Source organism: Ammospiza nelsoni, chromosome Z (assembly GCF_027579445.1).
Source record: "Ammospiza nelsoni isolate bAmmNel1 chromosome Z, bAmmNel1.pri, whole genome shotgun sequence".
NCBI lineage: Eukaryota > Metazoa > Chordata > Aves > Passeriformes > Passerellidae > Ammospiza > Ammospiza nelsoni.
In genome coordinates, this window is record NC_080669.1 from 16055365 (window position 1) to 16071580 (window position 16216).

A 16216-nucleotide genomic window follows, 5' to 3' on the forward strand; every position below is an offset into this window, starting at 1 on the left:
CTGAGATTATCCCCAGTAGAGCCAATTCCAGTGGACATTATAGAGAGCAGAAAAGCCAACCACACCAGCACTGGAGCAGAGCTGTCTTGCTCTCTGTCAGCAATCACAAGCCACTACAAACATCTCCTCATTGCAGCTGGACTGTGAAAGACAGCTGGGTGTAACACATTGCAATATTCAACTGTAGTTTTCCCAAAGTATCCATTAATTCTACATCTGAAACTTCTGAAACCCAATAGGAAAACACTTTACTATGAAAAGCTAGGAAACCTGAAAGCTCAGAATTAAAGAAGTAGAAACAAAGATTTCCTTTCAGTGAAGAGTTTCACACAAAGCAGAATCTTGTCATGACCATTCAAATTCCAAAATGGAAGATTTGTTGTCATTAATTCTTATTTATATACAGGTTTTTATTTTTATATATTTTATATTTTTAAAATTAGTCACGGCAAATATATTCATATAAATATTTAAAGCCCATTATTCTTAATCAATAAAAAGCTGCATAAGAAATATTGTGAATCACTTGAAGATAAGAACTAGTATTAAACTGTATTAAAACTGCATCTATATACAGTTTGATTTTCTTGATTACACCCAGACTCACACAGCCGCAGAATAAAGGGTCATTTACAAAAGCTATGTATTCCTGCAGTGTACAAAAATCATTGGCTGAAGTCACACAGGCGTAAGAATTATTTATCACACTTCTTTTCTAATAAGGGATATGTCAGCAGGCAGGCAGTGCTGCAGCTGGAACACACTATTCACCAGGCAATCATCATCCTGTGAAACACCACCATCCAGTTCTCACCAATCAGCATATATAAGTCTTGACACCACTGTAATTTAAACCAAAAATAGCTGAATGATTATATTTGTGAAAAAATAGCATGGCTCAATTCTTTCTCAAGCCAAACTGAGTGGGAGTTTTACAACTCATCTCAGAAAAATATAAATATATTCCTCAGGCGACAATGCTGCAGTGGCTTTGTTTGTCAAAGAAATATTTCAAATTCTTTATCAAACAGCAGTCTCCTTCTACTTTCACTGTTAGTGTCATGATTTTCAGTACTGTTTCCCTTCCCTGTTTGTATATGATGAAGTTTCATGTAATTGGTAGAACATCTGCTTTTTAGCTGCACATAATTATCACAAATTCACATCTGGACATCTAAGACACATTCATCTTAAAAGAGATTAATAAGAAGTAATCAAGTATAACATTAAGTTTGACCACCAGTGCATTAATTCACACTCAGCAGTTCCAATTCAGTTACTCTTGCCTCCATAAACAGCCTCTGATAACTTTGCTATTTTTGGTTTTGCCTCCTTGAACAAGTCAAGGAAAGAAGTAAAAATTAGTGAAAAGATGACCATTTCTGCTGCTTTTACCATAATCAAGAAGAAAGTCCTGGCAATGACAATTTAGGCTGAAGGTTTTTTTTGTCAAACGTTAAAATCTTTTAGACTATTAACAGCTGGAAACAGGCTTATCCCAGTAAATCAGAACTTGTCAAGGCTCTGTTGAGGAACTGATCGATCTAACCACCTATTAGAGCTACCCCACAGTATCAGACCATTCTGTTACTGTCTTTTTACTCTCAGTTAGATGGTTAGTACCAGCAGCATTTTATCTGTGATGATAGCAGAGATGTCTTTGTACTCCTTCTCCCTTCCTCCTGTTTAAAAGAAAGGAAAGAAGAAATCCATAATGGCACATGGAAGGAACAGTGGGGATGACTCCAAATATCCAAAGTCAATGGAGGAAATTTTGCCTGCCTTGATGGGCTTAGGATCAGAAGGGCAGCTTGGAAAAATGTATGCCACTCCTTATCTTTTTCCTAACACTGCTGTTGATGTCCCCCAAATATTTACGAAGAGCAGCAAAAAACATTCCTGTCACAATAACTTTAATGAAAGTTATGTTTAATTTTTAATGAAAGTGCAAAACACCACAACAAATGCCTGCATTTCACACAGACTGACTCACAACATTAGCAGTTGTGAACCCAGTCAAAAGTAATGGGTAAGAGTCGGTTGACTGGATTGCTTCTACCACATCCAAAAATGTTCATGATTTTTCTGCTAAGAGCATTTTCAGGCTATTTACAAAAAGCTAATAAAACCAATGTGAAGTATTCTATGTAATTAGCATGTTATTTGCTAAGATGAATGAAAAATATAATCTAAAAGAAAACAAAAGGACATGGGGAGAAAAACCAACACAAAATCAGATGGGTGAGCTAGTATGTTGTAAGAAATTTTTCCATTACTTTTAATATAAACTATAATTTAAACATAAGGGTAAAGACATAAAATTACCCCTAGCCTCTATCAGATAGCCACCCATCAATGCTTAAACAACAGATAATCCACCAGTAAAGAATAAGAAATAAGAATTAAATGCCATTTTTACTAAGGATGCCAAGCCTTTATTTGTCTTCCACTGGTGGCAGCCTTGTCTTCAATGGTGCTGTAGAGAGCTAATGCTGTGCTAAATCACTATACCTGTGAATATTTTCCATCTTTCCAAGAGAAGCCATTCAGTTTCAAGCAAAAAAGCTGCTGAAGCTTCTTAAAAGTACCTGATCTTTTTTTTTAAAAAATGTGCTTTCAATAATAGTGTTAAGAATGTTAAGGAGAATCTGTTGAATCAACTCTGTAAGTATTGGGAAATTGGGAAAGGTTTAAATTTGTGACAGATAGCAATCCACTAGAAAGAATAGAGATAAAGATAGGAAAGCTCAGTACCAATGTATCAAAAAGTAATCCTGCAAATAAAGTGGTGACTACGGGTTCAGAAGGTCTTGACTATGTGAAAAAATAATGTGTCTTATCAAAGTTTCTAGAGAGTTTAAGGAGAATTTTTTCTTGCCTCAATTAAGAAATGCACCCACCTCTCCTCAAGCCCCAGTTTTGGTACTTATCCCCCAGTACAGGCATATTCTTACTCCCACAGTGTTCTTTTCAGCAGTTTCAAGCTATTTTGTTCCTGCAGTGGCATAACTGAAGTTGTGATTTGTTGTGACTCAGCAAAATAAAGAATATACCTAAAGCTCTTGGAAAGCTGTACAAAAAGTCCTGAGCTTTGCCTACAGAAGTGTTTTTTAAACATATTAATATGACTGTTCTGAAAAATAATTAGGTTCACTGTGCCTAAACATGGCTCATTTTAATGAAGTTAAATGTGCACAACGGAACAGAATGCAAGGCATATAGGAATACCTCTGTATCTCCCAGAGGTGACAGCTGGGACTAACAGCAGCAGCTGTCACAAAGGTTCCACGACTGACTCTTCTCATTTCAAAAAACTTACCATTATTATTCTGTGTACAAAATCCTGCCTAATCTTAAGTATTTGGACTAAGACATTTTATTACATTCATACCTTCTTCCTTCAGAAAGATCTATCTTCATGTTGCAGAGCAGGGTCAGGAATTCAGCGTTTCCCAGCTCTGTTTCTTTACATTTGATAATATTCTGTCACCAATAAAAAGAGTTTGCTTGTTCCAAAGGAGGGCCTTTAGATTTTAAAAACTCAACTCTCTAGCCTTTCCCAGTTTCTATATACACACCCAGACTCTGCAGAATAACTAAGTATGCTTTACATAAGCTTTAAGAGGCAAAATCAGGCTCTAATGGTTGATATTAGTTGCTGGATCAGGAATAGCAATCAGCACCAAAACAGTATGGCATGAAAAAATATCCTTACTCATGGACTTTGGCATATGTATTACAATGTGCTCCACAATTCCATAATCACATGTGACTTTTTGGTCTTCACAAAAAAACCACATTAGTATCTTTTCCAATGGAAAGCACAACTGGTCACAGCATAAAATACCTCACTGGCATAGCATTTTTAACCCCATTTTTTTGGAAATGAAATATCATTTTAATTTTTCATAGCTCTCTGACAGACTCTTTGGATGAAGTTAAGATTTTTTTAATTTTACAGCTGATGATTATTTTGGTGGCCTTCACCTTGTGAGCTCTCAGCTCCCAACCTCCCAGTTTGATTAGCCTGTATGCCCAAAGCTCTGGCTAAAACCCAATGAACTCAAAGTCCACTATAATCACTCGCATGTTTAAAAACAATTCTCTTATATTAGACATTAAAAAATTGCATAACACCGAAATTCTTCATTTTGCCAAAAATAGTGGCATATCCAAAAGAGGCAAAATAGCCTCTTAAATGCATCAGACTTTCCACAAAGCACAGGAAAAATGAGTAGTTGACACTCTTTTATTACTTTAGCAGCTTAGTGAAGAGAGCACTGACCATGGGCAGTGAACTCCTTGTCAAGCTCTTCTTAAGCACAAAGCTGATTTACATCAGCATCTCCATCTCACTGTTCTACCTGTTAGTATACAGGCTAAGTACCTAAGAATATGTTTTTGAAGCTATTTGAATTTAAAATCAAATTTAAAATGACTCTTTAATCCAGTGGAGGGACATACTGTCTGAAAAGCTTGAGAAAAAAGCTGATAAGAGGAGTGTGTATGCTAAAATCCTTGACAAGCCACACTTTGAGTAAACATTAATTCTGCTTTGAAAGCAAAATTCAACAAGTAATCCAGAAAGGACAGTGACTGCAAACACACTAACTATTAGAAATAAAATCTGAAATATCCAAGAGCTGCTCCTCCTGTCGTTCTGTATATTATCTTTATCATAAATTGTTCTGTAAAGTAAGTTACTATAAATATGCAGTTAATGTGATATAAAATATATGAAAATGGAAGAAGGAAACCGAAGTGAGGAAAAATTCCTGTTTTTCAGTACTTTTTAATCTTATTTTAAAAGATATGCCTGCATATTTATTTACATCCATATTTTTCACAAAGTCTAATCACTAAAATTTGTCAATACAATGAGAAGGAATTTTATTTCTAAAGTTTGCTTTGCTTTGATTTTTTGAGGTCCGCAAAAGCACTGGCTAAAGCTGTGTTATGATAAAAATATGAATAATTCAAAATCAAAGAGTTTATTAATGAGCTCTACTGTGAATCATTATATTCACTGGCAACTAATTCTAACCCTTCTAAAATTTTCCCTTTTCTTGCATTTTGCATTTTCCCTGTTGCTATTTTATACCTGAACCTCTCTCAGAAGGAGGAAAGATTTTTTTTAATGGAGATTATCAGAATCAACTGATATCTAAAGATTCTGAATTAGTTTTCTGAAGAAAAAATTTAGAAATAAAGTTTTAGAAATTACAAATAGAATTCATCATAATGGACTTTAAATGAAACATACCTTTTTTTTGTGACATAAAACAGCAGAACAAGGTAAAAGTTAGCCTTTTATGGAAGGAGAAAACAGGAGGAGGTGAAACTATATAGCAAAGATTATGCTGAGTTCTTCAAAAAGATTTTCCGACAAACAGAGCATTCTGAATGCATTTTTCTCTAATGGAACTAATTTACCATCACAAAATTTATTAGTTCTGTAGCTGATGTATTACCATCTATAAAAAGAATTGAAGCACAAGCTCATGTTCATAAAGACTTCTGGTTTGGGGTTTTTTATCCAAAGTTCATTGGGATATCAACAATTTTACCAACATATGCAAGTTCTTTAATGTTAAGGACACTGGGAACAGATGACTAAAATAAAATAAAATAAAATAAATAACATGCCAATTCCCTTTCCTTTAGAATTGAAAACAGAATACTGGATTAATCAAAATGTATGTTCTGGATAAACTGGAGAATAAAACTGGTTTAAATAGGACAGCAATTTACAAATAAACATTTTTAAAAAATCTAGACAGAATTCATTTTGTTTAGATCAGAGCAGAAGCTTGCAGTCAGTGCAAGTTTCATTGAGTTACTCAGAACTGGGGACCAGTTTACCACTCTGTATCAGGAACACTGCTGCAGCTATATGCTTAACTTAAATCAGCCAAATTCAACTTACTGTTGATTAAATTTTAATTTATTTTATAAAAAGGAATGACTGTATTTACACTTTAGCTTCTGTAAGTCACTGCCTGAAACCAAACAGATTTTACTGAATATTTCTAAAGACAATTCCAAACCCAGTGTCTATATACTTTTGAGAGTCAGCTGAAAGTTGTACCAGATCTCACTAACAGTTCATTAGTGAAGTATTGGGGACTACACCTTTAATGTTCTGAAGCATAATGTATAAAAAAAATAACTGTGGATTGCTGAATGGGAAAAGAAACAGAGCACTTGTAACAAATATTTCCCACTTACTTTTTACGTATGAAATTTCAGCATGAGATTGTAAATATTTAAGGAAAAAACCCGAGGGTTCTCCCTTTTGAAATTTTGTTCTCTTTGTCAAACCAATCAGAAGGCTAGGAAAATACTTTGGAGTAAATTTTTGTGGTTAACGTAGAGATGTTAATTTAGAGGGACTGAGAAAGGTTATCTACACAGAAGACATTCCTGTGACTCTTTCACCATGTCTTACAGCAGACTCAGCTCACACGCACCAGCTGCAGGATGGACTTCTGCCACACGGGCCTCAAGGGAAATGCAAGTTGAGAGAATACCATAATTTCAGATAGGCTAGAAATAATGCAATAGGGCTACATGTAGTACTTTACTCTGGCGTGGTAATAAAGGAACATCATCCTCATTTGCTTATACAGACCTCTGCAGTGTCACATTTGAAGACAGATGGGTTGCCCACCTAAATGTAACCAAAAAGAAAAGGCTTAAGAGACCTTCACCATAATACGTTAAATATGCTAGATGCAATTATGGTTTTCTTTGCTCTGTTTTAGGCCTTGACATGTTGTCACCAAATTCTGTCATACTGTCAGTGTAAGATTATATGTAGTCTGAACCTTGAACTTTTCCCCCCCTTTAGTCATTAAAAAAGAGTAAAATTTGATGTTTTGCTTGTCAGACAGAAAAAAACTTGCATTTTCAATTTGTTTTCCATTTGCTTTCAGTACAGAATAACTTTTGTAGTGATCATCTTCATTTTAATGACAAACATTTACCAAAAACAAAGGACCTTCTACTATTTTCTCTGAAGACTATGAACATGACAGAACCCTTTCTAATGATATTTTTTTTTACCAAAACCATTTTGCTGCCAGATATCTTGGCCTTCATTCAAGACTTTCTGATTGCATTTTAACTGCTTTCAATGAAGCACTGAAGAAAGAATGAAATTCTGTGCTCCAAAGGAACTTAAGCAGATGACATTTAAAAAAAAAAAAATCCACATATTTTCACTCTGTTTTTAATGGACGGGAGTACTCTGGTTGGTGTGGCAGCAGAACTTACCTTTTGTGCTATCTACACTTGAAGCATGTGTCTTAGAGTCTATATGTAAAACGTGTTGGAAGAGTCCATTAATAATCCCGAAATTATTTAATGTCTATTGTTTACACCAGTGGCAAATTCTCTGGAAATCATACAGCAGATATGTGAGTTATCTATGTGACTTTCATGCTTCAACCCAGTTCCCTGGTCAAGATTTAAACAGGCAAGCACATAATCAGGGGCTATGCTTAACTAAGAATGTACACAGTGGGAACATTCAACTTTGGGACTGCTTGTTAGGAAAACTCGATTTAATTTTAACTCTTACTAATTATTTGTTTTTCAGAGTGTTTAATGCTTCACAAAGGCTGCCAACATAATTAGCATTAAGTTACAACAACACGCTGGAAGATGAGATGTTAAACAAACTTGAAATCTAATTTACAATGCTCTCTTAGCCCTAGAGATGAGATGAGCTCACATATGGGACAAATACTGAGAAAGTGTAATATGCACAAGAAGGTCTTTTTCTAGCAAGAATAGTGCTCTTTGGGAGCTATTATGCCTCCTCTCTTCACTTGTTTGACTTGCAAGATTTACAAATAGAAGAAAAACTCAATCCAGTTGAAAAAAAGAATCCCAAGCATTTTTAAGAACTCCAAATGTGACTGGAGAGCTGCAACTTTTATGGTATTTTAACTGTTTCAGTTGCCCTGCTTCATAAAAGTATCTGAAATTATAACTTGAAAGCAATGCAAAAAGTAACAAAAAGAGATATTTATTTGGGGCTTTCTTCCCTCTTCATTTTAAATGAGAAATGAAAAATTTCTTGCAGGTCAAAGACACTTTATTCCATTACCAAAAGTCCATGACATTAAAGAAAAAACAAGTCTGAGATCTCAGCATATTTGTTTTGGAAAAGAAAAACTAGACACTGAGCTGTAGATGTTTGTCTCATTTGAGTAGAGTACAGGCCATGTTATAACTAAGCTGTATCTCTGAAGCTACAAAACTTTCACTTTAAAAATGCAAAACAAGGATATGTTGAAGATAGATAGATCAATAGATAGATAGAAAGATAGATAGATAGATAGATAGACAGACAGACAGATAGATAGATGTATACACAGAAAACTTTTCCTGTAGGAATTCAACTACATTTGAGTTTAAAGAACTCAAAACCATGATGTGACTAAAAGAAAAATTATCTTTCACGTTTAAAAGAAAAACCCCTTGGTTTTCTCTAGATGCATCCTTTGAGTTCCAAAATTTCAGTTGTGACTCCCTTAAAGGAGGAGAAGAAAAAGAATTCCAACTACATGGATTAAAGATCCCTGGAAAATACATGAAATCTATAGTCTTTCTTTTCCATGATATACAGCTTCTATCAATTCGTCTCCCAGATTCCGGAGTCCTGACTAGAGAAGTACATGTGGAACAGTGGTACAGCCGCAAGGACTTCAGCAGGGAATGGCTTACCTATTCTGAATATCCTATCCAAAAGCATGAGAAAGAAAAATGTAAGCATGCAGAATTCACAACATTTCCTCTATTTTCATACCTCTCACCTGGTTTCTCAGAATGAGCATATCTAGATTGCATCACTACCTGCACAATAATTTGAAACAATATAAAGCATCAGCATTGCAATCACACTTTAGTAGAATCCTTTGCTCACAGAGTTCAAATAAATTTTGTTATTCAGAACAGGAACATCAGACCAAGCAACAGCAGTACACATGATTCTATGCATGACGTAATCACAAAGAGCTTAAATGACTTTGGTCAAGGTCACAACAGAACTGTAGGTCGGATTCTCTAGCTCATGCTATTTCAACAAACAGAACACCTTTTTTTTGTCAGTAAATAATGCAGTTTGTCACCAAAAAATATGCACTGTTTATTGCTTTTGTGACTTTACACATTATTTGTATATTTACCATACTTTTGTTGGTATAATAAAACCTTCACTCCAGTGTTCTATACTACCAAAAATGCTACTACCACTGTTACCTCAATAACAGAAGAGTGCTAGGGTTGATCCTACTAAAACCAAGCTAACATTATTGCAGTCTACATTTTTGTTTTCCTTTGGAAAAAAAAAAGAAAATAAACCAATAGAATATGTAATTCCCGGTACAGATGGTTGTGTCTCCTGCAGATACTAGCGCAGGACATAGCATCTGCTACTTTGCCTATTATCTGTGATATATGTGATTTTCTAAAAATCAAGAGAAATCGTAGTCCACATCAGAAATACAATCACTGAAGGACAACAGTGTCCTGCTGAGGTACACTGACTGCATCAGCAGGTCTTCTGCCTCCCAGCACACAAGGAACAAGGAAGGCAACTGATGTGATCTGCTTGCAAGGAGAAAATACCACTCTAAAAGCAGTATTATTAAGAACTATCATGCACATTTTTTTGTTAAATCCTTGTGGGAAGGCTTGGGAAAAGATGAAAATTAATGCAGAAGGTATTACTGAGAGCTGACAAGTATCAAGGTGTTCAATTAACTAAATGTAACATATAATTTGCCTTTAAATGCCTTGGAAAGAATCTACTGCGAAAGACTGCAATTTAACATCAAAGTTTAAACAGTCAGGGATACAATTTTAGAAGCTCATTAGTCTGAAGGTGCATCGTGATTTTCTGAAAAGATGAATGATAAAAAACAGAGTTAAAAAGAAAAGACATTTGGGCATGAATACTTGATCTGAAATCTCTGTTCGATTTCAGAGAATGTTGTATCTCTGATTTCAGACTGTGAGAAGCTTTGCCTATTACATCCACTGCATTCTTTTTAGTACAAAATAATAAGATGTCACCTTTAACTCAAGGAATTAGAACATCAAGTATCCTCTTTCTGAAATGCAGTGAAAAGATACATTGTTTTTATTAGAAGGCTATTATTTACTGTAAATATTTTGCAAGGTCGTTTTCCACATGTACTACTGCCTGCCCAAAAAATGCATAGTCCAGCTCCTGAACTGACACTCAGGTCCGTGTATATATTTTGGACAATTCTGGACAAGTCAGGCCAATTAAACTGGAGTGTCTACAAACTGGTAAATTCAGGTTGCTCAATAAAAACAAAGAATGCGGTGACTGAAGAACATGGGGCAAAGGTTAACGTCATCCTTCTGTAGCTACCAAAAGCAAGCCTGAGGCTCGGTGGCTGCGCTTGCAAAGAGCACCTGCAGCAGAGCCCTCTGCACAGCCTCCCACCCCAGGGCAGCTGGTGAGGCGTGTGGCGCCACAAACCCACGGCCAGGCTCCTCCCTCAGGCGTGCTGCACTCGAAACAAATTCAAACACCGAATTCAACACAAAGCCACCGACCCGCTGGCACAACTGATTATAACCAAAATACCTTCCATGCCCTGCTGCACTTTTTGCCAGAGCTGACCAAGACAGCAGCTCCTCTTCTCTAGAACTCATGTCCTACATCCCCTCTGTATGTACTAGAAAGGTGACAGCCAAAAATAAGGAAAACACACTCAGGCAAATTCATCCTCTCTCCTCAAGCAGCATTAAGTTGCAATAAAACTAAAATATTGTTTCTTGCCTCTACATAAAATTATTCAATTTAACTTTTATACAGCAGCTAGGAAACAATGTATTTTGACTCTTTGATGCTTTGATTCATTAAAAAAATATCCAGACCTTATTGGACAGCCAAAACACAGGCTGGCTCATAGTTCTTTCTGTAAACTAAGACAAGGTACTCCTTCTAGGTGTCTCTTGTGTTTATTAAAAAGATAAGAGATTTTACAAATAATAATTAGGCACTGGTTAAAGTCTTTTTTAAAAAAGATGACACTTGATATCACAGAACTGTTAACTCCTAAATTATCAAGTTATTCAATCAGCACCCCTTCCTGAACATGGATTTTTCACAGCAGAAGCTAACTTATGAGATCACCAGGTTACAGGTTGAACCATATAGTTTTGGCAGCTGAGTCCCAAACTTTTCAAGTTTTTTAATCACATTTCTATTTAACTGTTTGCTCTACTGTGCAATGACCAGAAGCTCACTACATTAAAACCATGTCCTTTGTATCCTTCCTAATCTGCTGTTGGATGTTTCCTATGAAAGAAAAACCCAACCAAATATAAAAGGATTTAAAGATAACGAAAATAAAATCCAAGTTCAGCTGCTGTGCTCAAGTAGCAAGATACAAATGTTTCATCATATTATAAAATGGGTATGCATGTTTTAGTAATGCCTTGGGTAATAGTCACTCATTTTTGTTTTAACTAAAAGGAACTGTATCAGCTCTTCTTGAAAGGTATGGTCTATAACTCAAGGTTTCAAGGTCATTCCCAATGTGGAAAGGTAAAGTCCTAAAGAAAAGGAAAACAAAAAAAACCAAAAAAAAAGAGGGCCAGCCAAGCTGGTTGGTCTCACTGGAAGCTGGAAGATCCTCCATCCATATCTGGAGAAAACATATCTGTACAAAAACACCACAGCAGCATGGCATGGGTATGCAGGAGCACAAAGGGAGCTGTGGAGAACAGACCTTTACTGCCTATCTCACTCCTGCATGGCCAGGAAAACCTCTTTCGGTATCTTACTGGGCTAGTGAGTGTCCTAATGTTTAGTCTAGTAGTACACTAAATTCCATCTTAAGCTTTTGGATATTTTACTTCTTGTAAGTAAAAATTGCTTTGCAGTTTCAAGCCGCATATACCTCGCTTGTAAGGTCTCTTTGCACCTGCTGAAGATTCCCAAATAACCTGCTGCAAAAGAGGAATGACAGCACAACAGGGAAGGAAACTGAAGCACAGGTAAGGTATAGTAAGTGAAAGCCCTTGGATTGCAGAAGTGCTTGTGGAAAAGCTGAGTTTTAGTATTCCAGCCTTATAGAAAATCCTGATCTTTGAAAAATTAAGTTCATTTATCCAGTCCTACACGTAACTTTCAAGTCCCAGGTTTTTAAAGTTCTTCTGTCTTGTACTGCAAAACTGTCTACAGCTCAAGATATTTTTAATGCAGCCAATATAATAGACAAAACAAATGCTATGGAACTGCACTTATATCTACTCAAGTTTAAAAGTATTAAGACGTTCTTTAACATGACCAATGGCCTACTTTATAATGTCATCAAGCAAAATAAGCACTGGTGAACAATGTATCATTGTACTCCTATGCCTGGGAAACATAATCTTGAAGTATGGCATACCTGAAATATAAATCTCATTCACTTCATATTAAGTGAATACTTTTTTACACTTTTGGCTGACCATGTTTGTCATAGAAGACTACAGTAACACTAATATTAATAAAAATCTTCTGTTCTGCAGTTACACATTTTATAATTCTTGTTTATGTATTAGAATAGGTTTTATTGTTTAAAGACTGCATACACTGGTTGTTATTGCTATTTTCACATTTTAAGTAGTCTTTTGCAAGTCAAAGTTATTCGTAAATATTTACTTAATTCATGGAATAAATAAAATTTTTAAAAACAACTGCCCTCACAAGCAAAAAACCCCAAAACATTGCAAAACCAATTTGCAGGCCTATATACAATTCCTGATACTGATACTTAGGTTTGTACCCAAGGCTCATGCCAACAATTTGACATGATTTGCACGATTACCCAGGCAGATGCAATCATTTTAGCCCCACCATCAAAGGACTTGAAGCTAATGCAAGCTCCGTGGCTTCCACAGAGTCTGCAACCAGGTTTCAACCCAGGCTGTAGCCCCACGGCACTGACACCCTCTATTTCTGTGTGTTCTTAACCTATTCAGGTACCTGCTGCTCTGGAACATTTGGAGCACTTTTTACCTTTTGCTGCCAGTCTTGGCAACAGCAGATACCCTTAAGCCCTGAGTCACAAGCACCGTATACAAAGTACAGTACAGAGACTTCTCCTCAGTCCCAAGGCAGCCTGAGGCGAGACCGCAGCGCTGAGCAGGGAGCCTGCACACGCCTGGTGGGAGCACAGCTTCACTGACCACACAGGGCACTTGGAGGTCCCACCACCAAACCAGCACGAACATACTCCCCTATGCAAGTGAGAACACGGAGGCTCTTGCCCTAGGCTTCTCACTTGAGGCAGGGAGTACAACAGGGAAAAGAAGCCAGCTAGCAGGGTGTAATTCCTGCCTGGGCAGCGTTCTCAGCACAAGCTGTCAGCACAGTCAGCATCCATCAAAACTGAACAGTTCAGCTTAAACTGCTCTATCAACACATGAAGGCATCATCTTCATCAGAACACTACCAGCCTTCAAAGTGTTTAGCTTCCCTTTTTTCCTCACTAGAAATTACGGCATTTATTAGTACTGCAGCATCATATATGTAAGTGTTATTCTTGGACACCACTGTGCTGAGCAGTGCGCAAACACAGTTCAAAGACAACCCCTGACCCAGAAACTTGCAACCTAAATAATCCAAGACACTTGTCCAATTCACATTGCAATGATGCCTTTAATACCCAATTAATATACTTCAATTCAGTTAACCGCTCTTGTGGAAAGCCACAGGAATTTTGTCAGTGGATTTAATTTATCACAGAAAAAGGCTTAAAAAGAAATATTGGATATCAATCTGGGTTAGAGAAAAAAAAACTGCAAGTAGAGCCATGTTCTATTGTCTCAGTAAGAAATGTTCTAGATTGATCAGCCTGAGCTCTGAACTAGTATAATATCACTGTTTTGGGGAGCAAAAGTGTAAATGAGGACACACACCAGTACTTACTACTTCTAAGTGATGGTGCAAATCACTTACTATCTCAAGATCAGCTGTAGTAAAAATTATAGCTGATTTTGAACTTTTAAAGAAAAAAAAACTACCCAAGCAAGAAAAATCTGCTGCTGAGACAATAAATTAGGAGGGTAAAATCACAGAAAAGGAAAATAAAGAACATACAAAAAATTGAAAAAGCACCTCCTCATGTTTCCCACCATTAAACAACTAATTTCCTTGAATTGCACAATTTCACAACACTATCTATATCCTTGTATGGACCTCATAAATTTGAATTTTTAGGGCTGAGTCGTAAATTCCCAATAGAATCCACTCTTCAATATCTAAGGCTAGAGTCAGCATATTGGAAGCTTATTCGCAGTGAAGTGATAACCATGGCCTATACTCCTCACTGTGCTCAAGAAGTGAAAGAGAACCAGTAGAAAACCTTAAATTCACACTTCAGGGTTCACTTTTCAAAGATGTTGAACTGTTGGAGCAACGAATTCTATTTTGAAGTAACAAGACATGCTTTTTGCTTCAGTATGACCCTATTTTATAAGGATTGCTTTTGGGGTACTATGTCAAATAGCTTTCACTCATTTTGAAGTAAAACATTCGGAATAGTTTAAAAGGCTGGCCAAAAGAGGGAGGAAAAATTCAATTATCACATCTAAAAATATGAGGATCAGAATATATAACTTTGGATCCAGTAATGAAATAATGGTTAAAAAAATTCTATAAATTGCTTTCTTATCTGAAAGAATTTGGAGCGCGTACAACCATTTGTACTGACCAGAACAAAGACTGTTCTCTTAATAATATTTTATAGATTCAAGATTAATTTTAAAAAAATCTTTTCATCCCTTAAAGCAGGTAAGTACTTCCCTGTAAGTATTTTCATTCTTTTCAGATTTTTCTGCTTAGAAAAATAGTTTTCACTTTGCTTACTATTTTTGAACTGTACATGAGCTCTTCCACTTTATTCTATTCTACAACTGATATACATATAAGTCCTTTGTAAATAATAGGGAAATTAACCTAAGAAAACTTTTCTTGCTCTAGTTAATCTGAAAGAAAGATATTTTTTTCTTTAATTAAGCAAGTAGAATTTTTTTTGCTTGTTTTTTAACTTTTTGTCTTTTGCACTCCCTTCCTCAAAGTTGGATCTGCTATTTTTGGACTACAGAAATACTGATCTTCTTTGGCTTGATATATTTTTGTGAAGGCATGACTATATCCAGTGACACTTCATCAGTTATTGCTACTTTCCATATTTATAAGGAAAATTCTAATAACCTAAACCAACTGAAGAGTATTCTTACTTATATCCCAAACTTATTTTGCTGAGAATACACAAACAGCATTTTCAAAGGGAAGGAAAATATGAATTTAAAGAAACAGCAAACTCTACATGCATCAGAAGGTGCATCTGCTTTCTCCCTTAAATATACATAACTGTTTTGTTTTCAAGCAAAAGAACACATTATTTAGATATTAATCCCTCTGTATACACCTAGAAAAGGAATATTTTATTTAGATCGATCACTCTTTTTTGGATCTGGGTTATGCACGTCAGACATTTACCAATGTACTTCTATAAATAGATTCCCTTGTTGCCTTCATTGTATGATAAAATAATGGATCTGATGGTCTATTTGTAACTTTTGCAGCAAAAATGCAATTGGTTACATGTGGTTTTAATTATTAATTGCTTTGAGATGTAAATATTATAAAACAGTAACCTAACATTTAAAGTTAAGCTACGCTCAGAGTGGAAAACCAGGAATTAAGACTAGTAGGCAGAGAACCATTCATTCACAGCGCAGCTGCAAGTCGGGATGATGACATGGCATCATTGCTTATTGTTGTTTTCAATATTTAACTCTTAATGTTTTCCACCACTGAAGAAACCTGGCTGCCAGTTGCACATTCTAGTTTCAGTGAGCTGTGAGCCAAGGGAAGGTAAAGAATCATGATACACAGCCAGCACTGTCCACACACAAACACTATTTGATCTCTTGACAGTCATGAGACTGAAAAAAATGAAAACATATGTCATTGCTTCTGACCTTCTGAGCCTAATAATAGCCTTAAAATTAAATGTCCAGGCTTGGTTTGTTGTTGATCGGTTTTATTTGCTTGTTTGTTGGGGTTTTTCTGAGTTTTTTGATTGCTTTTTTTAAACTAAGAACAAGAATCTTCACACTGGCACTGCAGAGAACGCAAAAAGCAATTTCCATTAGAAGGTGGCCTTGTGAAAAT

At 35.9% G+C, this 16216-nt stretch overlaps 1 protein-coding gene across 2 annotated transcripts in view; it reads right to left on the minus strand.

Annotated features, from left to right (window-relative positions):
• KCNN2 (potassium calcium-activated channel subfamily N member 2) overlaps positions 1–16216 on the minus strand; it is a 69601-nt gene that overhangs the window by 26991 nt on the left and 26394 nt on the right. Inside the window, exon 5 of one of the 2 annotated variants that reach the window (XM_059492890.1) lies at positions 6632–6670. The exons of the other annotated variant lie outside the window; for it this stretch is intronic. Within the exon in view, the coding sequence (XP_059348873.1) occupies positions 6632–6670 (39 nt within the window). The remainder of the gene's footprint in view (positions 1–6631; positions 6671–16216) is intronic. 2 annotated transcript variants of the gene reach the window in all.